Genomic DNA, 14,916 nt, shown 5'->3' on the forward strand with positions numbered 1-14,916 from the left:
TATATTGTTTTCTAGAGTGCAAAGCATCTTTCAACATTAAATATATTACACTATTTAAAATATTTATGATATTGGACTATTTAGCCTACATAAAACTTGCACTGTAAAAATGTCCGTCTTATGATCTTCTAAAGTCCAAACAGGCAGAAAGGCGCAGTAAATGGGCCCGTCCAACCTACACCAGCTGTAGTGCTGCAGTCTCACACCTAGGTCAGGTTTCACAGCAGTGGGCTGGACCGAGAACATCTGACGAACATCAGAACTTCTTCAGTGAACACCGATCGAGGCCGTTTTACTTTCCTCCTTCCCGAGTAGACATGTAAGAAAATATTTTAGCTCGACGAAATCACTGTGGCTGTTAACAACGGCAAATATCTCTTGTACTTTCCGTCTAAAGGATAAATCTGCGTGGGGGTAAGGGAATATGTTTCATCTACTTTGTTTTAGTCAGGCTCTTCGCATCTTCACAACAAATCAATTGCACGTTGGGGCTCAGACGAAGCTGTACGTGTTTTGTAAATAAGTAAACTTGGTTGAGGTTCAACTATAATGTTCTCATCCCATTGAGTATCTTTTGTGTAAGACGTGAAGTCTAAGGAGGAGTTAGTGAAGGCAGTTCATGAAAGTTAATAGGAATCAGATGTTCCCAGACCTAAACCTTCAGTCGGAACAGAACAAATAGAGACGGAGTAGATATGCTGGTGGCGCAGACGAGCTCGGCTGAAAACGCTTGTTTTAGATCCCAGTTTACCAGGATGAATTTGCCTTGTGGTGAAGGAACGTTTTAGGACCAAACGTGGTTTAGCTTGCTTGGAAATGCACGAATTCACGCAGTCCTTAAGTTTACAGCTTCAAGTTTGTAATCATCTTTGTTGTCTGAGTGAAATTAACTTTTCATCTTTGGAAGGTGCAACACATGTTCCGCGTCTCATCGGTTGTCCCGTAGTTCTCGGGGGCTCTGCTGAAGTTTTTTAACCCTCTGCCAATGATATTTGCATATTATATGCAGCTTTATCATATGAAACTGTTTATAAGGCGACGGTCACGTGAATAACATGGTTTAGGAACCCCGAATAATTGTGATTAGAGTGATTTCTCACTTGTAATGTCGATATGAATATGGATATGTTAAAGCAGTATAAATCACGTCATCTTCAAGATTGCACCAACAGGACGTCAGAAGAATAGTGGGATTTATCGAAGGACAGTCTTAACTACCAAAATTCATAGACTCCAGCCTATGCTGTAAAGAGAAGCATTTTAAAGTCTGAATTTTTATATGACATAAATAAAACTCGCTGTGACGGCATTGATCGTGAACGTAACATGTGCACTTGAAGAATGTACTAACCGAGCACAGGTGATCTAGCTGAGCAACATAGCTGTGTGTGTGTGTGTGTGTGTGTGTGTGTGTGTGTATCTCACTTGCTCAGACTTGCTTCCACACAACAATCATTATCCGTGTAACCGTACGAGATCTCATGTCAAAATATTTTAGGTGTTCTAAATGTTTTGTATTGTGTTATTTTTACATACGTTTTTGGTAGAAATGTATTTATAACTGATTCTGTCCAATCATTTGCAGTGATTTGAACAGCATGTTGTCACATCTATATGCCCATATCTTAGGGAAACTTTTGAATATTTTGAACATTTGCTTGTTTCAAAATATTCATTAGGAGTTGGGCTGTTGGTTTGAGCATTGTTAATGTGAAGTGGAAATGTTGGTTGTCTCTTTGTATAACCCTGTGGTTGCACTAATTACAGCATTGTGTCGGCGCACAAGTATGTGGGATATTAACATTGTCAGGACACCTCAACACAATTGCACATCTATCCCCACATTACACTTGTGCAGCGGTACAATACAGAAATGAAGGTCAGCATGTCTGCCAAAATATACCATGCTGATTTAAATCAGCAATTCACAGTTAACGTTCCCAGAAAAAAAAAGTGTTTCTTCTTTGTTATTTGGCTAGGGGGTTAGTAGAAATCACGATTAACAAGCTTGTCGTGTGAGAGCCGGTGATTCAAGCGGTTGGACACACCTCAGATATATGAGAAGTTAAACCTGCAAGAGTTCAGGTCACACGATCACTAGCACATAGTACCTTAAAAGGGCCCAGAAACCTTTTAGAGGTCTTGCACAATGATCGTGTTAGGTAATGCATTGTTTACAATACAGGATGACCGAGAAAAAACACTACTTTGTATATTTTAGTTGAGTCAATAATGATTTATACAGTGTTCCTGCATATGTTTGATCATTTGAAGTGTTTGTGTTTATAAGAAATACTTTTACATGTGAGTTAGACAAAAAACAGAAATAAGTAATAGGCTAAAAATGTCAGCGATTCGATGGAAAAATGTTGGCAATCTTAAATTTACATATATAACTTCATCGTATTTTTTTTTGAGGGGGGGGGTATTGTATGGATTAACATGGTAATATGGTAGAAGGGTAATTGTCTTTGTTGAGAACACAATTTTAGTGAGACAAATAATTGTTGATTTTATTTTATTTATTTTTTACATGTGTCAGTATCACTGCTGGATTGAGCGTGGTCATCCAAACACTTCTAGCCGACAGCGGTTCTGTGGTAACAAACCAAATATTGAATATGAGCTACAGGATGGTTAGTACACATTGTAATTTAAGCCATAATAACCGGAACTAACCAGCCAGTCCTCTGTGCTTTGTGTTTGTACTGCCTTTGAATGCTTACTGACTTTGTTCAGTTGGGGCGATTCTCTGTGGTTTGTGTGTGTGTGTGTGTGTGTGTGTGTGTATGTGTGTGTGTGCTCGTACATGGTTGTCAGGTCAGTTTGTGTTCCTGCTCTTTTGGTCTTTTCACTGCACTGGTAATTCAGCGTCCTGAGTGACTGTAGAGGAATGTCTGGCACTGTGCACTTGAGAGATTCCTGAATCACATGTTGCTCAAAAGAACACTGAGGGGACTTAGGGTGACCGTGTTATAATGTCTCCCAGAGCCACTTATCTGTGCTGATGCCACCAACTACACAAAGGCTGATAGTTAAGCTAACGGAACACTGTCATTTTAAGAACATTTTGTTTTCAGTTATCTACATGTCATTGTTGTTGTTATTGTTGTTATTATTCTATTACCCTTGTGGGCAAGTATAGAATAATTACATCTCCTGTTAATCCTCCCATTATGATGATGGGTGTTTGGGAGTGGTATTTGGTATCATGTCTGTGTGAGAAATATAATGAGCGCTTCCCATTGGTATTGCTTGCACCTGCAAAGCAATTTGCCATGAAAATACCAGTAAGTATCTGATGGAATGTCTGGGTCTGTGTACACACGTATGGCTTGTATGTATGTCTGGCTGTCATTAGCTAGGTTGATGCAATACAATAGGGTATAAATAATTAGGCAAAAGACAGTCCTCATGTGCTGTGTTCAAAGGTGTCTCATGTTGTTACTGTTTGTTTTATAACCAGCAGGAAGCCATAGCCCAGGGAGGTGTTTTTAACCAAGTTTAAGTTTAGCATGCTCGCTGATTTTAGCTACACACACTGAACCAATTACTCCTGGTTGTTCGGACTTGAGTGGCTCAGTGGGTCATAGGTGGTGATCCAGTCCAGAGGAAAGTCCGATGAATAGTGTCACTCATTTGAGATCACTGAATGTTTGGCAGATTTGACACAACTGCTTCTGTAGTCGTGAGTTTTGCCTTTACAATATATAAATGAGCATTATAAGAGACCCAAGATTTTTATTGTCTGCTATGAGCGTCCTCGCCAGTCTTGAGACTTTTCAGATGGGTTTTGGTGAATTTATATATAAATTAATAATTTGGGTTCAAATAACAAAGGATAGTCTTAATAATTTCATATTAATGTATTATGATAAATGACAAGTCATATGACATTGCAGTATATCATAATATAATTGCAACATACCAGTACTATATTTATGTCTAATTTGCTTCGTGATCACAGTTGTAAGCCCTGGTGAAACGTTGGTAATGGAGAGATGTTGTGGTCTGGTCCATGGACGTTTCCCGGTCTTTCATCTTCCCCTCACATACTGTTCCTACTCTCTTTCACTCATTTATTAATACATTCTTTGTCCTGGAGTGACCCACACTGGGGTGGCCTGTTGGTACATCTGAACTTAAGACAGTTTTTCCATATCTTTCATGTTGGGTTGAGTATTTTGTAGATAAAAAAATAGTATCCAGTTACATCATTAGGAGATGTGTTTGTGTACGAGTTGATAATGATGGGTGAATTGCATTCACAATTTCATTTTGTTTTTATAAAAATGCAAATCAATGAAATGGTCACTCAAAGGAAGGAAATGTCAGTGTCGGTCTTTAGTAGGAAGACATCATGATTGTTCTGTAACTGGCATTTACAGAAATAACTGTATTGTCAATTATGAGGGAAATGGACTCAAACCTCACTTGACTGTTTCAGTTAGGGAATACTTTAACCTAATAAATCTTCCCCACCTTTTTGTCCAAAGATGAGTGGTGGACAGTTCAGGTTTAAAGAGTGTAACAACTTTCAATCAAAGTAATTAATTAGTGAAGTCAGCTTGGTGATACAAAATCATGACTGGACTATTGCTTTTAAAATATATTCACACTTGCCTAAAATGGAGGACTTTTTGTAATGTGAAGCACAAACATATTCCATTCAAGCTGGCCAAACTCTCTGGGGATTTGAGTTTCATAACAGTGATCTAAGTTCACAGACTTTCATCCATAACTTGCATGCAATAAACCAAGTGCAAGAAGTAACAATTAAAATTCTGAAAAGCAAGCTAATTCTAGTTTATTTGTATAGTAAGCATGTTTTGTTCCAGCCAAATAGATGTGCTACTTGGCTCCAGCTAAGTTAAGTAGACATAATCAATGAAATCTATCACATAACACGTGAGTCATAAGTCATGTCAGAGCCTGTACTCTTTAAACATAAACTAGGATACCTTTGATGCACTTACAGCTTCGCTGAGAATGAACAACCATACAGATATGGGGAGGTACCTGAGAGAGTGAAACAGCTGTAGGTGTGTATTGCTACAAGACTGCGAGACCATAATCTCACATTCTCTTATGGGCGGGAACCGTCAGTGAATCAGCACTTGCAAAATTACAGTTCCGTATTGGAATCTTAGGGCCATTAATAGAACAAGCCCTTGAATTCCACAAGCACTGACAACCTCAGCGAGGTTTGATATGCTGCATATTGGTTGATGTGACACATTATTGCATGATTCTTAAAGGGAAACATGGTTTTGGCTTGATGTAAGAGCAATTCCTGAGAATTGTGTGTGGCAAGTGTAGTGATGAGGATTGTTTGAATGGAGGCTGACATGACTGTAGTGGTGCAATCGGTAATGTGGTCATATTAAAATCAGTCAGTCTGGCAGCTTGGGAGAGGCTTTGAAAGGAACGTGCCACCTCCAAGCCTGTTGGAAAGGGTTCGTATGACAGATAGATTTCTCACAAACCACATTTCTCTTGAAAAAAAAAAAAAATCAGGGTGAGGAGACAGGAGAGGGCGGGAGGAAAACTGAGGGAGAAAGAAAGAGAAAGAGAGAGAGAGAGAGAGAGAGAGACAGAGAGAGAGAGAAGCTGAGAGGAGAATGAAGCAACTGATTGAATAACAGTACACTGAGTAAAGGCCGTCACACCCTGACTGTATTACCTCCTTTAATCCAGTCCTGTTTTCCACAGCAAACAAGGAATGAGGCATCTCCCCATATCGGTGCAGCCAGCAACCATCACCCCGCGAAGGGCACCATCAGTGGACAGAAACTGCAGCAAACTGACATTATTTAAACCATCTGTCTCATAACCCAAGCTGAGGTAGAGTAGAACAGTAGAGAGGGTCAAAAGAGCACGGTGAAACGTGAGCGATCAGATCCAGGACGGAAACAAAGGGAGACGAGAGCCTGGATGAAAGAGTGATGAGGATTGTTGAAAGGAGTTGCCGTTATTGAATACTGGTGACTGGGTGACCTAGGTGACTCAGTGTGGGAGTGTGTGTGTGTGTGTGTGTGTGTGCATAGATGCTATTGGTGTTGCATTTGACAAACAGGAAAGGGCGAGAGGTCTGACTCAGGTTGGTGTGGCACGGAATGTGCTGAACAGCAGGGCATGTGCTCACGCTAACAGCCACGTTAACAATTGAAGGTTTGTTTTAATATTAAACCTGCTCACTGATATTGGGTCATTCTACGGTCACCGTATAGCCAAAGCTTTCCCAAAACGTAACAATACGCCAAGTTTGCTGTGTGCCGGTCAGTTTCTTGAGACAAAGCATGCAGATGTTCATAGGGAAAGACTGGTAGGTCTACGCAAAGGGAAAGTTCCTCTGACATACAATAGAGAGTGTCTTCGTTGTCATTGAAGCAGTTACCTCACTCCCACACCCATGCCCACAACTATCCAACTACTCACCGCTGATGGTGTAGCGAGGACAGCTGTTTATGTAGATACTGTAGAGGTGATTCACCCCCTGAACTGTAGTCTGGTTTTAATTAGGGGAGTCAGACAGATGGGACCTCACACTGCAGGTGCCACAGCTGGTGTATCCAGGTGTTGTTGGTTTGGCGCTGCTCAATCCAGTCTTACGTGTGTGTGTGTGTGTGTGTGTGTGTGTGTGTGTGTGAATGTTGTGTGGGAAGGTGATATTAAAAGCTTGAATCAGAGGTCTGTTTAAATTAGCATTTTCTTGTTTTTAAAAGAAAAAAAATTGTGGCTGCTTGAGACAAGCTTTAACAGTTCAGTCAGGGCCCAGGGAAAAGCGAGCCCGAGAGCGAGAGCCCGAGAGAGAGAGGGAAGAACTCGGCAAACGCTGCATTATAGGACTGGAAAAGGTCCAACATCAGTCCCGAGCAGGAAAAACCTAACAGAAAAGAGTTCATTCACATGAATGAGTCAGTGCACATTTGTCTACTTCTACTGTGAATACATGTACTGTAGCTGCTGTTTTCTTTCTTTTATATTTATGACTTTACTTTTATTGTTTGTATCAATAGTTCTTTCAGATTCCGTCAGTATGCCTGGAGCACATAGTAAAATTTGTGATATCTATAGCACCATCATAAATATCAGTGAAAGCAGGGGGTGTATTAGCCTGGGGGCTGAATGTTGTCGAGATTCTCATGTCACTTTGTACACCTGAGATCCAGCCTGACAGAACAAGATGAAATATTTGGTGCTTAATAGTACGAACCATCAAACTTTACAGCCATTGTCGTCATATAATGTAACAGAAGTAGCATGTTGATTTCTCTAAAATGTTGATTCTCAGCAGTGAAAAAATACTATATTATTATTTATTATTTTATTTCACATTACACTAATGCATAGTGGTCTAGAGGTTCTGAATTAAATCTATTTTAAACTTGGCCACCAAGTATTTTCATCTCAAGTGATCTGCACTTTAAAGATTGCCAGCTAAATTGCAGTATTAAAATGATTCATTGCTGTTTTAATATATGATGTAATAAAATAATCTAATTGTGAAGTCAGTAATGTGTAAGTTAGGATAATCCAGTATGGCAGTATGGCGTAATTAATCTCTTGTTTCAGAGATGCATTGGCTGCATTGTCACTGTAACCACAACGACGTGACATCGTACCAGTGTTTATAGAGACCCTACAGTTCTCTTCCCTGTGATTTTTTTAGACAAGGTTGTCTGAACTGCAGGACTTTTCCTCTGACCGCCAAGAAGCGCCTTTAGTCTCACGCGGCGTGACGTGTGTCCCTGGAGAAGCCCGACGTCATGAGCTCCCAGCGAGGCAGCAGCATGTTTTGTGAGTGCTGAACACCACGCTGAAAACACCACGTGCCCTTTCATCTCGGCTGAAGACATTTGCCCACGTGACCAACGTGCCACAACAAGACATTTAAGGACGTTAATTTCCATGGTGTAATGCGTGTGGTTTTGTGATCGCGCTGCTTTTATTTCTCCCGTCACGGTTTGTAACACCTGCTGCTCCTCTCTCTGTGGTATGTGTCCACGTAGTCCAAACCATCACGGAGGACCTGAACGCTTCCTTGGCCACGGCGGATAAGCTGTCCCAGGAGTTCAACTCCCTCCTGCAGGAGATCTCCAGCACAAAGAGTTCTCCAACACCGGTAACGCAAACCCGTCCAGTCAACCACTCCTCCGGGTTCTGCCCTCTCACAGTCACTTATTTTCACCCATTTTGTGGTGACTGGAATCCCAGGAATTTTTAAATAGCATAAACTTGTCAGTACACACCCATAAGGTCCCATAAGGTCAAATAAGTAAGATTGCTCCGATATTTTGTCGTGTACTACTCTATACTATCAGGCATTACACTGTGGCCATATTGTATTGATTCAGGAACCATCCAACATAATAGTGAAATACCAAAAACAGCAAAGACATTACAAAGCAACAGTGGTACTATGGCAGCCTATTACCATGGCGGCTAAGAAAAGACTACATAAAACTACAATGAGTTAGCTGTTGTAACATCATTAATTATTGGAGATATCGTATTGGCCATTATATCTTACACGTTTGCTCTCCATGTCCTCCAGAGCTCCAGGTCCAGGCTTCACGCCCACAGCAGCAGCCATGGTACCAGTAGCGCCCCGGTGTCTGGGGACAGTGTCTCCAGCAACTCAGGCAGGGATGGACGTGAAGACATTGGCAACGGCAACGCTTTGTCTGTCGTCATGCCTACGGAATACAGCACACGCTCACTGGATTCCATCATCACGGCCAAGACAAACCCCACCTCCCCCAAGTCCCCGTACACCCCTCCCCTGGTCCGCAGAGCTGACCCAGAGTCTGGCTACTCTCGCGGGCACATGAACTCGCCCAACGTGTCCCCACGTGTCCAGCGGAGGGCCGTGCCCTTCTGCCCTTCGCCCGTCCCCAAGTACGATCACCAGTCGCATCCGAGCATGCTGCAGGTCCCAAGCAGTCCCATGACCCCGCTGACCCCCACGGGTCGGAGGTCTCCGAGGATGGACCGCGCCCCCTCCCCGACCTTTTTCGGCCAGCCAGGGGGAACACTACCACGGAACTTAATGCCTTTCAAACCTTCAGGTTGGTGTAACTGCAACAAGATCTGGAACACATCAAAAGTTGTGTTAATGAGCTATATGCAGTGAGCTTTGTTTTAACCTGAGCTATAAAAGATTATAAAGACCAATAAAGATTGATACAGTGTACAGGGTGTACAGGACTCCAGTTCAGTCACTTTGCTTCAAATCATACAATAGTGGGCATGATGGATTAAAACGTACAACCAGTCTAAAAATGTATGGTACTCTTTGATAGTTAAAAAATACTCTGTGTAGAGTATTTAAAAATACCTGTAGCCTCTAAAATCTCTCTCTCCCTCCCTCTCTCTGTTCTTCACTCCTCTAATCATGCTGTAAATCCCTCAGAGGAGAGTATACCGAATCCAAGAAGCCCTACAAAGTGGAATGAGACAGACCTGGACATTTCGTATGAGAGAAAACCACACCACACATATGAAAGTGAGTCCTCAGCGCCATATCTCTGTGTAGTCTGTCTTTGACCCAGCTTAAGATAAACTAGGTACAAATGATAAGCTCTGGCTCACTAAGGTCACAGAGAGGGCTGGTGACTTTACAATCACTGCTCAATCTCCCCTCCCCCTCCCAGAGACCGAGTGGATCAGGCCATCTATACCCAACAGCAACTGGAAAGAGTCCAACCTTGACTCACCCACGCTGTCCAGAAAGGTAGGTGTGTGTGTGTGTGTGTGTGTGTGTGTGTGTGTGTGTGTGTGTGGATATGGTATGAGTTTAAGTGCAGATATCTGTTTAAGGTTCATCAGAGTTGAACATTAGCATGTTTTATTCAGTTAGTTTGTAAAATGAAGCTCAAGTTAACCTGGCAGGATGAGAACGATTGCAGCTTTGCTCCACAAAGCACCGCTTGCCCTCTCTGCCTGTCTCTCTTCATTCATCTGTCTCTCTTCCTTACTCTCTCTGTCTGTCTCTCTTCTCGTTTTACCACATTCTATCACTTCTTCTCATTCTCTCGTTCTCCCTCTGTCTCTAGGACCCCGTGACCCACCATCATCCCCAATCAGCTCAGGGCTCGTTGCCCAGGACGACGCGTGTCCCCATGCCTATTGACCGCGCCCCCCCTGGCCAAGTGCCCTATGGCTCTCAGCCAATCATTTCCCGCATCTCTATCCCACCCAGCTCCCCCGGGACCTACCAGCACAGGCCGATTCCACTGTCCGTCATCATGAGGCTCCAGAACCCTTACTACACCATGGCTGTTCCCTACTATCCACTCAGCCCGGAAGGCGACCTCGGCAGGCAGCGTCAGCCTTTTCCTCTGCCCCGAGACTACTTTCACCACTTCCAACCCGCTCCACCTGAGCAGAGACAACCTGTCTACTATGGGGAAGGTACTGAGTGTAAAAGCACCAGAAAACTGAGACACTGAAGAGAAGTACTGAAGTGATCAGAAGTGGAGTGATTTAGCTCTTTTGAAGACCGTTACGGTCACATGTTCTAGAAACTTACTGAATGAAACCCAGAAGCTAACCTTTTAAAAATGAAATTAATCAAAAAAAGAAAAAAGTTATTTAACATTAACAGCACAACACAAATGTTTAATATTTGGAGAGTTGTGTGTGTAATTGCCCTGTCTGTGTGGGGTCTCAGTAATCAGCTCCAGCGACATGGATGCGGAAGTGGAGAGGCTGAACGCGGCGAAGCTGTCTGCGATCCCTGAAAGCCTGGCGCCCTCGCTACAGGGCAAAGAGCCCGGGGTGGAGGCTGGCGTGGAGGCTAGCGCGGAGCCCCCGGAGCCGCGGCCCCTCAGCCCCACGCGCCTGCAGCCCGTGGTGGCCCCGGAGGCGCCGGTGGTCCCGGACGTGGAGGCTGTGCTCCGGCTCCGAGCGGAGATCCCGCGCGCCCTGAAGAGACGCAGCTCCGCCGATCAATCGCAGAGCCTGAGGAAGGTGAACCTCATGCAGCCCAACCAGTACAAGCAGATGATCAAGAAGCTGTTCAGCAGGAAGAGCCACCAGGCGAAGGACGAGGCCGGCAGCGACGGCAGTTCGTCCGACAGCGACGAGGGCACCGCGCTGCCCCCCGCGGGCCAGCAGCCCGGCCCAGACAAGATGTCGGGCTTCGCCCAGCAGAGGGTGAGGACCAGCGGAGAGATCCGTGTCCGTGGTTCTACAGACTCTGCGCATCCGACCCGGATTGGCAAATATTTGTTGATTTCGTTTGTTGTGTTTGCTCTGGGTGTGTGCGTAGGTCGGCCAAGGGCTTCAGTCCATCCTGCGGAAGCCCAAGGTGTCGAGCGTGAAGGCGACGGGCCCCCGTGCACGGCTCAGTCCCCTGGTCCTGCTGCTGGACGGGGCCCTGGTTGGAGAGCTGGACACGGTGCAGAGAGCAGTGCAGGAGGTCTGACGTTAGGGCCGACTCGCGCAGTCGCTCCGACGCGGAGCAGATGGGTGTCGAGGTGTACAGTGTCGTGAGTGATTATATGTGCCTTTCCCTCCACAGATGAGTGACCCAAGCCAGCCGAATGATGAAGGCATCACTGCCCTCCACAATGCGATATGTGGGGGCCACCACACCGTGGTGGACTTCCTCGTGCGGATTGGTGCTAACGTCAGCGCCCCGGACAGCCATGGCTGGTGAGGCTGTGTGTGTGTGTGTGTGTGTGTGTGTGTGTGTGTGTGTGTGTGTGTGTAATGGTGACTGTCTGTGTGTGTGTGTGTGTGTGTGTGTGTGTATGTGTGTAATGGTGACTGTGTGTGTGTGTGTGTGTGTGTGTGTATGTGTGTGTGTATGTATGTAATGGTGACTGTCTGTGTGTGTGTGTGTGTTTGTGTGTATATGTATGTAATGGTGACTGTGTGTGTGTGTGTGTGTATGTATGTAATGGTGTGTGTGTGTGTGTGTGTGTGTGTGTGTGTGTGTGTGTATGTAATGGTGACTGTGTGTGTGTGTGTGTGTGTGTGTGTGTGTGTGTGTGTGTGTGTATGTAATGGTGACTGTGTGTGTGTGTGTGTGTGTGTGTATGTATGTATGTATGTATGTATGTATGTATGTAATGGTGACTGTGTGTGTGTGTGTGTGTGTGTGTGTGTAATGGTGACTGTGTGTGTGTGTGTGTGTGTGTGTGTGTGTGTGTGTGTGTGTGTGTGTGTGTGTATGTAATGGTGACTGTGTGTGTGTGTGTGTGTGTGTGTGTGTGTGTGTGTGTGTGTGTGTGTAGGACCCCCCTGCACTGTGCTGCCTCCTGTAATGACCAGGCGCTGTGTGAGTTTCTTGTGCGTAATGGCGCTGCTGTTTTGGCTGTGACTGAGAGTGACGGGGCAACGGCAGCACAGAAGTGTGACCCATTCGCACCCGGCTATGAGGAGTGTGAGAGCTTCCTCAGAGGTGAGGACACAGCACGTGTAGCCCCGGACACAGGACACGTAACCTTATATCTGTGTATAGATGTTTATGTTAAGTAATGCAATATGACTTACCTAACATAAGTTTGGCTTTGGTCCCAAAGTCGCATATACAAATTTATACAAAAATATATGTATACATTTAATTTGTGGAGATTTCTTTGTGTTGATAATTTGCTTGTCCCTGTGGGAAAAAAATTAGGCATTTTTGCTTGTTTAGTTTTTATTAGATATGCAAAATGCAAGATTGACTCAAACCAAAAGAGTTAACAGCTGTATTTATGGTCTTTGATGTTAAGGATATGATTAGAGTGTAGACATAGCTGTATCCATTTTGGGTAATGTATACTTCAGAGGAAAATAACAGTTAAGTTAGTAATATAAGGGTGTGTGTGTGTGTGTGTGTGTGTGCGTGTGTGCTGTCAGGAGTGGAGGAGGCGATGGGAGTGGAGAACAGTGGGGTGCTGTATGCTCTTTGGAGTTATCCGGCCCAGGCTCCTGATGAGCTGAGCTTCAAAGAGGGCGACATGGTGACCATCCTGCAGAAACCGGAGGCGGTGAACTGGTGGTGGGCCTCCCTCTGTGGCAGGGAGGGCTTCGTCCCAAACAACTACTTTGGGGTAAGGGAACACACTTAAAGAGGTAGCAAGACAGTTCTCAGACTTAGGTAGTCTATAACACTGTGCTTGGATGCTAAAAAAAAAGTAAATTGTCTGTGAAACTAGTTTTAGATGCCAAGTTGGGTAAATACTAGTTTAAATAAAATATGGCTTGACGAATCATGTTCAATAGCATTTTGTTCAAGCACACTTTCACTAGCATTACATTTTAAAGAAGCATTTTGCAGCACACAGTGGCACAGAGCTAGATCGTAACGATTCTGAATGCTCTCTTCAATTTGATTTAAAATGTGTCTGACTTTTTTTTCACTTTTTTCCATGGTAGCTTTTCCCCAAGGTGCGGCCTAAGTCACTCTGCTAGAGAACATCGCCCTCTACATGCTGAGCGAGTCCTACTGCATCACAACAGCTGCTGAACTGACAAACCGTAGAGAAATAATCTGTGACTATGTAATATGTGGCTAACCTAAGTAAACAATCCTTGATTGTTTGAGAAACTGTTACACAATGTATGTGCCACTAGAGGTGGTTTTCTTTAATCATTACAAACCAAGTTCTGGCTATAGATATGCTTTGTAGTTGAACTTCAATAACTTGTTAGAAGCCATTTCAATAACTTTCTTTAAATTTGTGTCTATCACACATTGTCGCAGATAAACTCCATTTTACCAGGTCTATGTGCCTAGCACGTTAGGGTTAGAACATGTATTTGGAAAATCATTAATCATAAGTTTAGAAGTATTAACATGATTTTGACATGAGTTCACCTGCATTTTAAGACCAAACTCCACCACAAGACGAAAGCAATACACGAAGGTGGATTCTTCATTGATCTTTTCATAAACAATGGACATGAAACCCCAGAAGATGAAATGCCTTGTTATTTCCTTGGTGGACAGTCTTGGGAATTCATCCATTCAGTATTGTTTTTGTGTGAATATTGTTTTGGTTTTGAGTGTGTGTTAATAACTTGGCTTTGTATGTTATGAACCTTGGGTATGAGTATCACGTATTCCACCTAGGCTTTATTTTGGTCTTTTATAGTCACTGTGAAACGTTTGAACATTTATATTCAAACAATAATGTATATTTTCATGAAGCATGATTTCATGAATCACTGCTCCACGTGGTACGCTGAGTGTATATTTCTTCTTGGTACTCTGCTGACTGGTAACCAATTTTGGATGGAAAATTACTTACCGTGATTTTATAGCTAAAAATGGGTGTGAATCAGTATGTAATATGGCTGTAGTATTTAGGGTGGTGAGTACTTGTTCCTCCATGTGGGGAGATTCATAGCGCATCTGGTCTGGACTGTTACTCAACAAAAATAAACTCTTTGTGATGTACCGCTAAAAGTCACCAAATTCATCTAAATAGCATGTGCTTCTTTTTTTTACTTTATAATCGTAAACTACAAAACAAAGAAGTCTGGTGCATTTAATCCAGTAGTGAATGTGTAGATTGTAAAGTTTGGGTAACATGTCCTCTGAACTTCTAGTCAGGCTGTTGGACAACCGTAAAGGCAGTGAGGCCACCTTTGGGATGCCATGTGGTTTAGTAAGACCAAGACTGCATCACCTGCTTTATTCACTCATCTCCGTGCCATCAATGATCATGGAAAACTTAACTTACTACTCGGTGGGTTGGTTTGTTTGTTTGAAAGGCTGCTGTGTTGCAATACCAAGGTTTACTTATTGATCCCAGATTTAAATGTAGTTGTTACCTCTCGTTCCTTCCATTTTTATGAGATATATATATTTGTTCTACTAATAAACCCAAACCTATCAGTTGCAGCGCTTAGACAAGGTCGTACAACTCGAAAGGCGAGGCTGTGTTTTCACAGCCACCTGCAGAGGGCAGCATT

General features: G+C 43.5%; 1 protein-coding gene across 2 annotated transcripts; it reads left to right on the forward strand.

The window, feature by feature from the left end:
- Nucleotides 1–170: 170 nt before the first annotated feature.
- On the forward strand, nucleotides 171–14,407 carry ppp1r13l (protein phosphatase 1, regulatory subunit 13 like). 2 transcript variants are annotated; one of them, XM_076989939.1, is made up of 13 exons: nucleotides 171–319; nucleotides 7,673–7,800; nucleotides 8,013–8,125; nucleotides 8,558–9,071; nucleotides 9,416–9,508; nucleotides 9,657–9,736; nucleotides 10,059–10,416; nucleotides 10,676–11,160; nucleotides 11,276–11,425; nucleotides 11,528–11,661; nucleotides 12,246–12,412; nucleotides 12,856–13,049; nucleotides 13,375–14,407. In XM_076989939.1, exons 2-13 carry the CDS (start codon nucleotides 7,770–7,772, stop codon nucleotides 13,408–13,410), a joined length of 2,355 nt encoding a protein of 784 aa, XP_076846054.1. In that variant the 5' UTR covers nucleotides 171–319; nucleotides 7,673–7,769; the 3' UTR covers nucleotides 13,411–14,407. The 2 variants fall into 2 exon arrangements, with proteins under 2 accessions (XP_076846054.1, XP_076846045.1); XM_076989930.1 differs by having other exon boundaries at nucleotides 221–414.
- The last annotated feature ends 509 nt before the right edge of the window (nucleotides 14,408–14,916 follow it).

The sequence above is a fragment of the Brachyhypopomus gauderio genome, chromosome 2 (assembly GCF_052324685.1).
Source record: "Brachyhypopomus gauderio isolate BG-103 chromosome 2, BGAUD_0.2, whole genome shotgun sequence".
NCBI classification, from domain to species: domain Eukaryota; kingdom Metazoa; phylum Chordata; class Actinopteri; order Gymnotiformes; family Hypopomidae; genus Brachyhypopomus; species Brachyhypopomus gauderio.

Coding starts and splice junctions, on each gene's coding strand:
- ppp1r13l (XM_076989939.1), top strand. CDS start 7,770: ATGAGCTCCCAGCGAGGCAGCAGCATGTTTT. Junction 8,126..8,557: donor CAAAGAGTTCTCCAACACCG/GTAACGCAAACC, acceptor CATGTCCTCCAG/AGCTCCAGGTCCAGGCTTCA. Junction 13,050..13,374: donor TCCCAAACAACTACTTTGGG/GTAAGGGAACAC, acceptor TTTCCATGGTAG/CTTTTCCCCAAGGTGCGGCC.